The 15,446-nt window shown below is 40.0% G+C and overlaps 1 protein-coding gene across 2 annotated transcripts in view; it reads left to right on the forward strand.

Moving 5' to 3' along the window:
- Positions 1 to 15,446, forward strand: part of fstl5 (follistatin-like 5) — a 195,700-nt gene that overhangs the window by 159,276 nt on the left and 20,978 nt on the right. For both annotated transcript variants that reach the window (XM_022202159.2, XM_022202161.2), the window contains 2 exons: positions 12,487 to 12,513; positions 12,734 to 12,852. In XM_022202159.2, coding sequence (XP_022057851.1) covers positions 12,487 to 12,513; positions 12,734 to 12,852 — 146 coding nt within the window. The remainder of the gene's footprint in view (positions 1 to 12,486; positions 12,514 to 12,733; positions 12,853 to 15,446) is intronic.

The raw sequence follows: 15,446 nt of genomic DNA on the forward strand, positions 1-15,446 counted from the left end.
ACTTCTACAAAATGCTTAGATCTGTACAACAACAGCTATCTCTTTCCATCTCTTTCCAAACATTATAAGTGTTACAGTTTGCTGAGAATTTGTTATTTAGTTTTGCCTAAAATACAAACCCTGAGGTTTACATGCTTAATGGGATTTTTTGCAGTCGTACATGTAGTATTTATTTATTACGAATCGCATAGCCAACCCTCTGACAGAAAGAGGGATTTTTTTTTTATTGTGGATTTGTGGTTTAGCCTTCAAATACACTAAAGCTGTTAATTAGTAATATTAGATTCCAATTTTCAGCACTTCAGTTTTCATTCAGTTTATATATGTAGAACACACTTGAGTCAGTGCTCAAAAAACTATTAATTAGCTTTCTTGCTGCCACGCTAAATGCCAAAGATAACTTTGTTAAAATCTCTCTCTGTTCACTGATTAAATCCCTAAAAACTTCAATCTGTGCATGAACACTGCGTATTTAGAGGTTTTTCCTTGAAAATAATACCTTTTTGCTTCCAAAAGGCAAAACCTGCATTATTGCTTCCTCTAGAATGTGCAGATGTAAAAACTTCTAGCTCTCTGTCTGCCCACCACTCTTCACTTGCTGCAGCTCAGCACACCAGCTCTCTGTTCTAACACTGTAAAATTACTTTGCACTCCACAATGGCAAGTAGTAATGTTCAGTCAAGTAAGAAAATCAGTCAATTTTGAACTAGAAACATCTTCTCAAGAACAATAGTAACAATTCAAAAAGCCCTATTTGGCGAGTTGACAGGAAAGGATCCTTAGATTTGTTATGTATAAAACCATTTAAGTTGGAATCTGTGTTTATTAATGGTTTTCACTGGTGTACTGCACTTTCAAGGTGAAAATGTTTAGCCAAGGCATTGACAGCTTATTTATCTCAATATATAACTTCTAGCATCTAAAAAACACCACATGAATGTGATAACAAGGAAAAGAATAATCCGATGAATCTTGTTAGATGTGTTCTCCTTATAAATTCCAACTGTGCACCTATAAGTGAGTACTTTCAACAAACATGAAGACATAAAGGTATGCACAGTTATCTATGTGCCAAGTCTCATTTATTAAAATGGAAGCTTCTGACCAAACAAGACTGCAAAAATGTAATCAGAGAGTCACATATTGAACATCTGTGTACCCCACTTGTGTCACAGTGGCGTCAGAATCCTCATTTAAACCCACATGCTCGAGTACACCTAGAGTGTGAGTCCAGATTAGCTCCATATGACATCATGCTGTGGCCAGAGAGGCTCCCTAAAGTCGTTGGCCCAGTTATAACCGATCCATAAAGCAGCAGCTGGCTTCACATCCTGGATTCAGGGACAGATTCTCACAACCATTCCCAAATCTAAAGTAAAACTAAAAATAAACTGCATTTCACTGTTTAAAAACTTCGAAATAAACCTTGTGGTGAGACTATTGTGGAAACATGTAATCTTTAAAAACTCGATTCACTAATCAAAACTTGCACCACCAACACCTAATACTGAAAAGCATTTGCATGTAACATTCAGACATTTTATATATGTAAAAGAAGCTTTGTCTCTGCACATATTCAAGCATTAATCCTTGGATGTCTAGCCTTTGCAGTAAGTATTTGATGTTCACAAGTCTTCACTTAATTGTGTTTCAGCTCAGGGATAAGATATGCACGTTATTAAAAGAAGTGGCATTCGCCTTTAAGTAGCAGAATCAAGGATGCTTTCAACCAGAAGCTTGATACTCTGATCCCACAGAAGATGAGATGCTGTTGGGCACGTTTTGGCACCAGACTACCCTTGATCTAATAGCACTGATCTGAACCAGACAGAGACTCAAATGACACATTTGTGATTATACTTGGAAATGTTTTAGAAATCTGACTTTGTGAAAAGTAATGATCTCATTCTGTGAAATCACTGTTTATGACCCGCCCTAGGCTTCCCATTCTCAACACTTCAATAAGAGAGGGAGAGCTGAATAACTAACTAAGCCAGTTGTCAAAGGGCCGAATAAGATATTAGGCTGGAGATGAAGTGAAAAACTTGATTTGATGAGAGAGGCATGAGCGATCTTCTTCAGATGAATTCACCACAGAGGAGCCTTGAAGGTCACAACCTTCTCTTCGCAGGCACGGCACTGAATTGTTTTTCTCTTAAATTTATCCAACCACTTCGTTGTTTGTGAAAACCTGAGCAGTGACTATTGTGAGATCTCTTTAACGGAGGCTGTCACCGGCAGGCAGAGCGCCATCCATCTCTGACAGTCTGCTGCTAAACTGGCATAAATATCTGCCCTTCACAATGTGCCAATTATTTCTGCAGTGTCAGAGGATCTGCGAGGCTCAAAGCAAGCGAGTGTTGCTTTCGTCTCTTCACTTTGCTATGTTTCGGCATTATGCTGCACTTTGACTCGTATAGTCCTGCACAGGGGCAGAAACTGGAGCTCCTTTACCCTCTTTGGCTGGAGTGCCCTGGTGAACTCATTAAAGAACTTTAAATCACATGGTTACTAATAGGATTATTAGTGAGAAAGGAAGTCTGCCATGTTCCAGTTGAAGGGGCGATTACATCCACTGAGTCACAGAGTTTTTGAGTTGAGGAAAAATTTCCAACCTTACTCTACGTGCACGAATGATTTCAGTATAACTTGTTAATCATGATAAGGTAGGCGATCTGCTCAGCAGTTAAGGTTTGTTTATATGATGCCCGAGAGTGAGCATTTACTGTTTGGTTATTTTGTTCTTAATTGGTTCTCATTAGAGATAATTAGCATGGAGGACGGAACATGGTGGCATTCTGTTTGTGGTCATTGTGCTGAAACAGATACCCTTGAACCCATTAAAGCCCCTCTCTAGTCATCAGCTGAACCTCATCTCTTGCTCATCAAAGTTACATATTTAGGAGGTTTTACCATAAAAATATTCCACCCATGCTTCAAAATGGCTTTGCTGTAACTCAGTCTTTCTTGCACCATGGACTGGTTTCAAGCAAGACGATTTGCTATGGTCATCGTTAGCATCGTGTATCTAACTCTTTTCAAAGAAGCTCTCCAGAGACGTTTGATCTTTATTAATTTTGGCAGGGGTTAGATTGACGGCTTTATTGAATGGCCGGGCATGAAAACTGACAGTCAAGTATGTGAAACAAGTACAGATGCAAGTGACAGGAAGACAATCTAGTCATTTTTCAAAATAAAACACCTTGCAGACTGTCGAAAATAAAATGGAAAACAAAACGTTTTTATTTTTTCGGTTCAGGACCCAGTGGCTGGGGAATGCTGCTCTAAAATGCATAAATCTCTGAAGTCTCTGTCTCTCTCACCACCTAACCCGCCACTACTTGCATCTTAAGCACATCAGCTCACCTCAGACTCTAGTCAAACTCAAACTACTCTACACTACACGGATACAGATTCAGAAAAAGTATGCAGAAAGTCCCAGCCTGCAAGCTGACAGGATTGTTTCTTTTGGTTTGTTGTGCACAAAACCATAGATGTCAGAATGTCTGTTTTTGAGACAGTTATTGGAACATTTCACTGTCAAAGTGGAAATACTCATGGCGCTCATTCCTTATTTCACTCGTGATACGTCCTCTAGCATGTAAAAAAAAAAAAAAAGCACCATATGGACATGTCAACAAGGTAAAATTTAAAAAAAAAAATGTAATTTTTATTAGAGAGGGTCTTCAAGGCTTCAAGCCTGACAGAAGCACTTCACATCCATTCCTCCTTACTGATTGAATTGCTCTTGGAGTATTTATTGCAGCGAGGTGTACCACTGCAAATAGGCAACTGTATGTGTAACACTTCAGGGAGTAAAATAATTACATTTCTTTCTGTCAGTGTCCCACCGTCATGGCTTTGATGTCACTCTATTCCAGCAAATCCCCCTAAATGTATTAAAATATATCTCTCCATTAATTTAAGCTGAGATGCATTTAAAAACACAAAAAACGCGACTTAATGTTTTCCCTTGATGCAAAGGTGTTGTTAATGTAACATGAGTAACGATCTTAAAGAGCCTAGACTGATCTGAGAAATAATTTAATAGAAAGGCACACATGTACTGCAGTAAAAGCTCAAGTTTCAGTGTTTATGCTGTTAATTAATGACTACATCACATTACTTTACCTGGCTTTTATTGCTCATACATGCTTACTGTAATCAGTGCTGCTGTTCATTTAGTTTACTGAAAAGTTTTTTTTTTTTTTGGTGACTGCACTAAAGGACTTGACAAAGGTAGTGAAACAAAAAGCTGGGGGATACTGCTGAGAGCTGATTAGTGTGAAATTGATTTCAAAGAAACAGCAGTTCAACAAGTGGAAAGACTGTTTAACTTCAACAGATTATTCTGACTGTCAATCTGTAGGAACTAAGTATGTTATTGTGTACTGTGAAGTCAATTATCATTCCACAATGAAGGCTGGATTGAAAGTAAAAAGGGTAAATTATATTTGGAAAATGCATTTTCCAATTACTTCTTTGTTAGTGTGAAGTGCATAGTTAAATCTGTGCAACTCTATTTACAGTCCAGCAGCAGCAACATGACCAGGAGTATGGACAGCGCTTCATACCGACTCTACTGTTATTTCTAGTGGTCTCTGCTTTATATTCCCTTTCCTCTGCTCCATACTTCATAACTCACTGTAAAGCTTCATTAATTAATGTATGACCTTTTAATACTTCAGCAGGAACAAGGAGTCTTGAAACATGAGTGGGCAGCAAAGTGAGTCACACTGTTACACTGCAAAAACATCCGCACTCACAGAGATGAATTCATCTGGCAAATTGTTTAGGGATTTCTAAAGTGTCATTTTCTTGATTGTAAATCTCAATCTGCTTGTTCTGCCTTGTGTCAAGATATTTAGGGCTTTTTCGAGTCGGTGAAGGGTGCAAAATCCACCATGTCAGACTGGCTGTATTTAACAATAATTTCTTCAACCGTGGTGCTGTGCCACAGTGGAAGGAGGAGGAGGAGGAGTGTGCAGGAGTGAACATAATCATACATTTTGGTGACTTTATTTGGGGACACGCCGCCTTGAAATCACAAAACCCTCTTTATTCTTATTGGGCTCATCTTTCGACTATTATTGTGTGCTTTCCAGCTAGCTAAAAACATTCTGAAAACAGACGTGGTGTCAGACGTACAGAATAAAGATTAATGAGTGATTCTCACCGCTTCTGTAATCCACAGCAGTTAATAGGCTGCATTTCACTCACTCTGATGACTCACTTCACAGTTGTATGAAGGCAGAAGGTTCCATCTGCAGTTTCTAACAAGACTGATGTTGCACCCTGTCAAACCACAATTAGCACCGCGGAGATGCTAGTTAAAATATGTGCATCAGGCAAGCAGACTGTTGCAAAATAAACACAGATACCTCCCTGCTTATGTGCACGACGCATTTGTTGTTTTGATAAATGATTCTACCGCATGTCAACAGGCATATTGGATACTGACATGTCATAAGAGGTCGCACAGTTCTATTAACAATCACAGATCATTTAAAGTTTCTCTTTCCATTAATAACTTTCTCATGACAGGCCGTTCTTGCTGGCTCTCCAACGGACCGACTGTACCAATTCCACAAATACCTCACAAATTCATATCTCCTCCCTGTACCGTAAGAAGTATTTTTCAAAGTAGACTGAATGAAAGTTGAAATTTCAGAAAGGTAGAAATACAATATGAAAAAAATGAAACCGCATTCTGCATTCTGTTTTCATTGTACATTTGACACAATGTGTGGTATTTACCTGGAGATAGCTGACGATCACTGCAACTGTGTGTACAAAAAAAGGGTGGAAAGCATGATGGCAAATGGATCTTCAAGGTTTCGAAAGTGGATTCAAATTTGGAATGACAATTGAAATATCAGTGACTGTCATGCCTCCCTTTTATATAAATCAAAGACATTTTATTCTAATAGGCTGTTTATTGCTCCTTTCATCAACCATTTATAGACTGCTGTGTTTGCGCCAAACTTTATTCTTTGCCCTTATTCCATGTGTACCGTGATGTGACAGCGATACCAAAGGTTAGTCACCTGTGAAACCGTGTAACATCAGTATCTAAATCTAGATTCATAAAGGAGGATTAATAAGTAAAACAAGGCCAGGATTTGTTTGAAATTGGGTGCATTTAATAACAAATGATGCCTCTCTTAGCACTGATTCACTCGTTACGCTCGGCTTTAACAGAAAGTAAATAAGAAAAAATAAAGTACAGTGCATCACAATCAGCAAGGAAATAAATTCATCTCTGTTCCTACAGAGATGTTTAAGCACATAAGAATAAAGATAAATAACAAAATTAAATTTACTGTACCCGGGTACAACTGTAATTTTTTTCCTCTTTACACAGTAGGTTTTATAAAAAAAAATAAACAAATTCCACAATTATATTTCCTTTCCCCAAAGAAGCTTCTTAAGTTGTTTAGTCAAGTCAAAAGAAATAAAAAGTCAGTCGGAATTCATTTCACAGTAGTTCAGTTTCAGTCATGTAGGCTTCTGTTTTCCCATATGTGTTTCTTTTCTTGTGGGGAAATCTTATCCTCCTGTCGAAGTTCAGATCCAGTCCACAGAGCGGCTCTTCCCGTAGCTATGGCAACGACCGGAACACCTCCAACGTGCCGAAAACCGCCCTGTCGCCGTTTCCTCCACATAGATATCAAGCACAAAAAAACAACCTACACGGCATATAATTAGGCTTGTTAAGTCCATATATTCCCTCAATACATTCATCATCAGTAAATTTTCGCTATCTTCTCTCCAGTAACACAATCATAACACAATGCACATGCTCTTACAAGAAGTACAACATAAAAGACATTTCGCTTATCATAACAGCATTTTAGATAAAAACAGTGATAAGCATTTTTCAACAACACTCATTTCTTATTTCTCCGATTGTTTTTTTTTTAATCCGTCAGTCACATCGTTGTAGTGAACAAAAGCTAGCAAAGTTTCAAGCTAACTCTGAAACAGAATTAACTCACCGGAGAATAGACACACAAACAACTAATATCCATCTGCTTCCGTCCTCTGATAACCTGGCGTAGCTTCAAAAAATGTCAACTTCCGAACCAAAAGAACAAAAAAATAATGAATTTCGGCAACTTATTCAGTTTCCCCACCCAGAAAACAATTAGCTTTTCGCGCTTCTTATAACGTTCGTCTCGTTTTTTTTCCTACTTCCTGTTTCTCTCTCGTCTGTCACAGTCCTCCCAGACTCATCAGAGAGCGACAGGTGCCACCTTGTGGTGGATATAACACCATTACAAGCAATGGGTGCTACACATATTTTTCCTGATGCTCTCTTCAACACACTTTGTCGTCTTTATTCCGTATTCTGACACAGTGTTTTCCTCGGCCATTTTTGGACTACTAACAGTTGGTAGGCCTTTGTCCCAATCAAACACAGATTCAGGCTGAGGGGAAGATCTAATCAGTGAAGTTGCTGGTGAAGTGATTGGTTGGAACAAAGCCCTGCAATCTTCTGGGCCTCGTTGCGACATGGACGAGAACCATGACTCCGCACCAAAGTCTTCACAAAGCTGTTTTATTCTGCGCCGTCCTCCATGCTGTCTGCTCCATATCCCCTGAATAGAGAAGATCAGCTCGTGCCAAAATAGCGTCCATGTTTCCATCAGTGGTGTCCTTCCCCATCACAGCAGGCTTTCACAGAGCGTTGGACACGCTGTCGGCAGCAAGGAGCTCTAACCAGGCAGTGACGCTATCCACGTTGTCAGCAGCCTACTGCCTGTCGACAGAGTTTCATGCTGAAGGCTTTGTGGAATGAATATTGTAAATCCAGTGGAAAGTTTAAACGCTTCTAAGCCCTTGTTACAACATGACAGCTTATAAATATTTCTGATGATTCTATAGAAGACTAATGCAATAATAATGCTAATGATAAAAATACTGATCTTTCTAAATACATAATCAAAGAGAAACATTAAGAGCAGAGGACAAAGCAAGAACAAAATTAATTGGTTATATTCATGTATTTTAAATAAGGTCAAATCAAGTATGTAGAAGTGAAATGTAAAAAAAGACGCTGTAAGTGTGCACCCTCGGGTATTATTAATCTGAGAGTTTCAAAAAGTAACTATTTAATGATATCCTTAAAAAAGAGGCAAGTTTCATCCACTTAGGTGTTTCACATCACTTACATAGCTCTGTATTTTCTTTTCCACGTCTCCGATTGCTGTCTTTGTTTGTGATGAAGCACAAACACTTGTGAGTGCAAGTTTTTCAAGTTTGGGTGTTTCAAGTTCTTTCCAGTAACTTGCTTTTTTTTTTTTTTTTTTTTTTGAAACGCTCAGGGATTTTTCTCCAAGGATTAAGTCTTTTGAATGCTTTCTTACTAAAGAGATGATACAGCCTTCAGTCCTCCACGGGCTCCCAGCTCTAATTCAAGTGCAGTCAGAGCTGTTATTTTGAAAGCTTGCTCACTCCACCTGACTTTTAAAAAGTACTGGCAGGGACTTGCTGTTGAAGTTAGCCCTCAATCTTCAAACGCAAATATATGCAGCACAGAGCTGCTAAAAGCAATGAAAAAAAGCTGTTAAAAAATCTAAAGAATTTGGTGACTGAAGAGTGGATGGGTTAAAAATAAAAGCTGAAAGACTTCTTGCTCCGTCTGAAGTAGGACTTGATCACTAGGTAACTGAGAACTGTTTGTAGTGCAGAGAGAAGAAGCCGGGTGAGAAGCACAAAGGCCTGAAAATGGTATATTTTTTTCATCAGTATTCACTTTAACACCAAACGGGCTCAAGTCACCATCAGTTGGTGGCCGCTTTGAATTAGACATGAAATATCTCAGCCTTTAATATGACCCTTGATGACTTTTCCTCAAACGTATAAACCGTCGTTTTTACAATTTGCAAATCATGTGAGAGAAAGATACCGAGTCATTCCACCTACCTTCAGAGAGTTACATTTTCATGACCTTCTCTGTGGCCCTCTAAAATTCCCAAAGGTGTCACAGGGCTTAATAATTCTGAATTCATAAAACCTGATGCTAAGCTTTCCAGCATAAGCCTCATAATATGAAAGTCATTCTCAAACAAAATGTACAATCTACCAACTGCCACCGCTAAATTACTGAATCTTTCATAAAATTGAAACTATTCTAACAATCGTTTGTTATTTAAAAAACAAAATAAAAATGTGTACATCTCGAGAAGAGCTTGGGGCTGAAACTGTTTCCCTTTTCTTCACGCCAAAGGGTAAACTCTGAGCGTAAAAAACTGAATCCGACACAAAATTCAAAACTTGCAGTTCTTCAAATGGTCACTTGAAGATGGCTCCAGAAGTAGATCAATCCCTATAGACCTCAATGTTAAAGTTTAAAGCTTTACAGAAGAAAAAAACATGTTTATAGCCTGGTACAATAAACTGTTTTGGCCTCTATAGCTTCTTTCCCCATTTATGCCAACTGTACAGCAGTTGAATTTTTATATTTCTCACCTGTTTAAATTGTACTAAGGTTTAACGTTATGGATAATTAAGGGTGTTGCTGCTTTACAATGCTTATTATAGTGGGGTTTTTTTTAACTGTGGGGGATGATATTAGCCTAGAAAAAAGCTGTATAGACATCTGGACAAGGTCTTTGTTGTTTTTGTGCAGACTTCAGTTTACAGTCAAACACAGTACAAAGCCGTTCAGTCTCTTCTTGTTCTCCCTCTTTCCAGCTGGTAAGCAGCAAAACTGTGCATCACAGCCAAAATCTATAAGGACTGAGACAGCTGCCTCAATCATAATTTCACGGTCACAGCGTCGTCTGACAACCTTTGCATTAATAAATGTTAATGACAACAGCCGTGCTGTATCAGCAATTATATCAATATATAAAATGTCTGATCCTAGAAAAGTTTAAAGACTTTGAAAACTTGTTTTCTCATTCAGTTGACAGCAGACGAGTAGTATAAGCAAAAAGGGTAACGGCTATTCTCTTAGTTCTGCTGTCATGAGTGCAGTGATGTTAATGACATCCCTGAACACTTCAACCAAGTGACACAACACAAAATACAGATCTTTCTTATGTGAAATAACCAGGTTCTCTTTAGAATTTGCCAAAAATACTGTTTGGTCATGTAGACACTACTGCTTATTGTGTGGAGAAAATTAACAACTTGTATATTGCCATATGTATTTCTATTTGAGTGTTTTTAGATGAGCCAACCTCAGACAACCAAACTCTAATTTGAAAAACAAAAAGGTGAAACCGTCATTCTTTATAGAAAATCAATACAAAGAAAATTAAAAAGGAGAACATTTGAGGCTGTAGATTTGGAGTTAGTGGTGAAGAAAAGGAAAATATATTAAAGAAGGAACACTGGAGAGAACAGTATCAGACGGTGTGGATACAGACTTATTTCTGCTGATATTCAGATTTACGAGCTCTGACTAAAACCCAAAGGAGGGGGTCCTGGGGCATCTTGAGCCAGGCTTCGATGTACTGTAAGTGGGAGTTGGCAGGTGCATCTAAAATCTTTTTGGCATAGCTTGGATATGTGTGGTACCTGCTCTGCATGTTAGCACTCGCTGCTCTCAAAGGATGTTTTTGTATCAGTGAAGATGAAGACAGAACGAAAGAAAAAGAGAACAAGAGTGCAAGAATTTCCCCTCCTTTTCTGCAGCATTACTGTTTCACTTCCTCATTATAAGTGGCTACAGCAGCGAGCAGGCTTTGCACTGCAGTCTGTCAACAAAAAAGTGTTTGCTTGGTGCTTATAATTAAAGCATAACTTAGGGCTCGGTTTTTCCTAGAAACTTCTGGGATAATCTCTGGAAAGAGCAGCGAAACCTGCAGACCCAAGGCAGTCATCTTGAGTTTTCAGCTTTGCATTTGCATCTACTATTACTTCACCTGTATTATGCATTTGCTGTCTGCTGCCATGCCGCCGTGATGAACACCACGGGCTGTTTGGCCCATTGTCGTCGCGCCGTGCTCTTGTAAACAAATTGAATTTATGTAACCTTGCTGACGGGTAGGAACTGCAGAGTCCAGACTGGCTGGTGAGCGTGGCGTCCCCGATGTTTGGAGCCCAGTGGAAACATAGTTATTACGAGCAGAAAGAGTGAACTCACCGCCTACAGTGGCAGCCAGCTTGTTTTGTTATATGGATGATGAAGTTGATGTATGGGCCCATTGTATGCGCAGAACAGCCACAGTCTTTCTGCCAAGTGATGAATAGCATCAATACTGTGGGCTATTGGAAAAGACCGGGGCACGCAAGATCTCATCTCAACTCCTCTTTTCCATTTTCTCCATTTTCCACTTTTGGCAGATCTCAAATAAATTGTATTGTTTTTCTTTTTGTTTTATCCTTGCCTTCCCTTCCTTGTTCCTCTATCTATAGAGCCTGCTCCTTTTGTGCAACTTTTAATGAGCTAAAAGGTATGCAAGAGTGCACAGGAAACACTTGACAAAGCACTTTTGAAAGATTACGGCTGACTAACGGCACAGTGGTGTCTCGTTGGCTTTGTCTCTTCCCCCCCTTTTCTTTCTCTGCATCTGTCCACCCGAGCAAGAGGCTGCGGGAATGAGCATTGCAATAGAGGCAAGATTAGAATCGGATGTGAATTGGGCTGGAGATTGGTTTGTAGACTGAAAATGGAAGATGGAATGGAAGCAGAGGGAAGACTGGGGGACAGATGAACAATGGGAGAAGGTCACAGTTAAAAAGCCGGTGCGAGAGGATAGTAGTGCCGCTGGTGTGTCGGAGGATAAGACTGATTGAGCAGCACAATTTGCTCTCATATTTGCATGGAAAGAAACCGCATACATTTTCTTCTCACCACATCAGCTATTTAGTCTTACAATGGCAGAGTTTCTCTCCGACTATCCAGCGGCTGCTTTGAAAGCCAACTGCCGGTCGGTGTTTCAGGTTCCCCATTAAAGCACTCAGGGTGTTATGTGGCTTTCATCCCACATTTCATGTCATTAGTCACCTCTAAGTGAATTTAATGAGAAATTACCTGCTACGGAAGCCAAAACAGGGTTTGCTGCTGAAGAAGGAGCACATTAATCCCTCCTAATGACTTATGATAATCATCTGAGCCTGAAACCTGTGGACTACTCATGGGTGTCTGAGGCAGCCTACCCATAAAGCTCGCATTGATGGATGCTGATCTGATGTCAAAGATTTTATATATATATATATATTTTCATTTTACATCTCTCTGCATTAGCTTGCAGAATCCCCCCCAAAAAAATCACAGACTGTTTTACAGTGCTTGTTGTTGACTGCACTCTATTCTCCAATGTTTGGTATCAAATTATTTCCAAGAAGAGAGCTCCATCGATTGTTTGCTGCACTGGGTGTCAGAGAGACAGTTTCCATAAAACTTTCATGTCGTCTGCTTTCCTCTTTGCCTCAACAGGAGCTAGTGTTTGTGTGTTAGCTCTCACAAAAGGACCCAATTGATTCTTGCATTTATTTTCAACCGTGATTTCCTCTTTTTCTCCCTCACAGTGGCAAACATTTTGTGGCGAGAAGAAGGTACGTCTAGACTGCTTCTGCTCCTCTATAGCATTCATTAAACAGAGTTAATTGAATTTCTGTAATAGGGTTACTGAACTGTGATGAGAAGGATTAAATGATTCGATGCTTCAAAAGTAGATAACAGTGTTGTAGGCTTATTTCTCTCCAAATGTTCACACTGTGCACTCTCTTCAGCTATTTTCAGGTGTGTAACAGGGCTCTTGTTGCTTCTCTGCAGGTCTCGGCATTGGCAACATGTTCTATGTGTTCTATGAGGACGGGATTAAAGTCATTCAGCCGGTGGCGTGTGAGATACAGCGACACATTAAGCCCAGCGAGAAGCTGCTGGCTCTGCAGGTGAGTGGCCAGACAAAAGAAACATTCGGCTGCTTTTTAACAATGACTCATGTATGTGAGCTGAAGCCTTTGAGGGGGAGGAGGAACGCCTGGGCCTTACTGTTGGAACAGATCATCTTTTACTGTGTGCTTCTGGAGCTATTAAGTAAAAGCAGCTGCTGGTTGTGAGGAGTTTTCCCCATTGGAAATCCCAATTTAAAGGTTTCCTTTCAGCAATTATCTATATTCTTATTGTTGTTGACGAATCCCATATAAAAGAAAGACTTTCCTCAATAATTGTATTGTGTTAACAGATGTCTGTGTATCCAAAGCCTGATTTTGTTTATTCCTCTGCACTACAGAGCACTACTGATGTTTAAAAAAATTTTGAAAACACACATCACTGAGAACCACCAATATCTGCGTGCCGACATGTCTGCAGTAAACCTTCATATGGTGCAGTTGACAGTGTGTATGATTAAAGCCTCAGACCTCCAATGTAGAAAATTAATGCTCCTCACTGTAGTTTACAATTAATTTAAGTATAATGTTAGCCTAGCCACGCTAGACAACCACGGCAACGAATTTAATTCTCTGCCAGGGTGGGTCTAGTTACCCTCCATAAGGCTCGAGGCTGGATTCTCCTAAAACTGGCCGGACGAATCACCATGAAGTGTAGAGTCAGAAGGCGGGCGTAACTAAGTGACGACAGAGGCACGACGATTCTGACAGAAACAACCGGAAACAACTAGCCTAGCCGCGCTAGACAACCCACGGCAACGAATTTAATTCTCTGCCAGGGTCGACAACAAAAACGACAACAGTCGTTGAGCTCCATTAGCACCCACTCTGAATAATCTTTCTGTTAACATGTCTGTAATATACTTGAGCTTCACCCATTGACTGTATAAATAAGGCTTCACCGAACTACCGCATCCTCTGATTTCCGGCGCTCTAGGAGCCTATTCGTTGCGCTGATTGGTTGTATACCTACCCAATTGCTGCAGAGTGATTTGATAGACAACCTTTTAGCCCGCCTCCCTCCCTGTCGAGCGTGCCTAGACCCTTGCGTCTTCAGAGCATGGGTCTAGTGCGGCTAGGCTAGTATAATGTTTCTTATTAATTCAATATGTCATTTTAATTATTCTGACCTGATCTAAGCTCTTTCCTTTCCAAACAATCAGTGTGCCAAACACATTCTTGTCCAGGAGTCCAACAAACTGTAATGATTTACGCCTGCCAGAGACTCACAACACTGTTGAATGCTCCCTGTAAAACCGATATTTTATTACATTAGAAAATCTTGTCAAAGAACCAGATAAAGCAATAAAACAGAAACATAAAAGAGAGTGTTGAACGGTGCTGTGAGCCCTTGGCAGGCATAAATCAAAAACTGTACATTTTCCAACATAAAATAAGAAACACAAAAGCGTGTATGATGAACATTGATTAGCCACAACAATAAAACCACTGACAGGTGAAGTGAATTATGCTGATTATCCTGTTACCGTGACACCTGTCGAGGGGTGGATATATTCGGCAGCAAGTGAGCAGTCAGTCCTTGACATTGATGTGTTGGAAGCAGGAAAAAGGGGCAAGTGTAAGAATCTGAGCAAGTCTGACGAGTATGAAACTGTGATGAGAGGTCACTGGTGGGAAGCATCTCCAAAACTAAACATCTCCAACAGTGTTCCTGCTGTGCAGAGTTTAGTACCTACCAAAAGAACGACAAAAGGTGAACTGCTGACAATCACGGGTACCGAAGGCTCACTGACATGCGGTGGGGGGGGGGCCTGGCTGGTGTCCAATCCCACAGAAGAGCTACGATCTCCTGGGAAACCTCGAATCCTGGCATTCATCCGGATGTTAGTTTGACATGTATCACAGAGGCGCTGGCTTCTTTCAGCAGGATAATAAGGCCTGCCACCCCGCAAACATTGTTCAGGAATACTTCTCAGAACAAGACAAAGGGTTGGAGGTGTTGACTTGGCCTTACAATTCCACAGATTGCAGTCTGATCATGCATTTCAAGTTCAATCAATGGACAACACATTAGGACTTAAAGAATCTGCTATAATGTCTTGGTTCAGCTTCAGAGGTGTCATGGAGTCCAGGTCGTAATGGGTCAGAACTATTCTGACAGCATGAATGGGAGCTACACCATGTTAGCCAGGTGTTTTTATTGTTGTGCATGATCGGTGTAAATGCTTGACAAATATAACTGTTGATGTTCCTAAATGGAAACAACAAGCATCCTGTTGTGATATCGGACGTGAGCAGTCAGTGTGATTTAGCTAAGATTCCTATTTAAATGCAGCTGAGCAAGTAAAAGTTCACTGTTCAAGAGTTTGCAGCTGTACATTTCAGTGCCTCAAACCACCGCACCATCAATATAGTTATGAGTGCACGGAGATATGATGTGAATGTAGATCTGTATGTCCTCAAGCGCCTGCATGATAAATAGCGATGTCATTGTCCTGCTCTGTCTGTGACAGGTCCAAAAGGAAATGTAGTGCTTTTATTTCGCTCCTGGTTTTCAAATTAATGGACGTGTGAGTCACTTGGAGTGTAGGTGATATGGTAAGTTTTTCTGTGAAATCCTAAAGACATGAGAG

This window comes from Acanthochromis polyacanthus, chromosome 10, assembly GCF_021347895.1.
Source record: "Acanthochromis polyacanthus isolate Apoly-LR-REF ecotype Palm Island chromosome 10, KAUST_Apoly_ChrSc, whole genome shotgun sequence".
NCBI lineage: Eukaryota > Metazoa > Chordata > Actinopteri > Pomacentridae > Acanthochromis > Acanthochromis polyacanthus.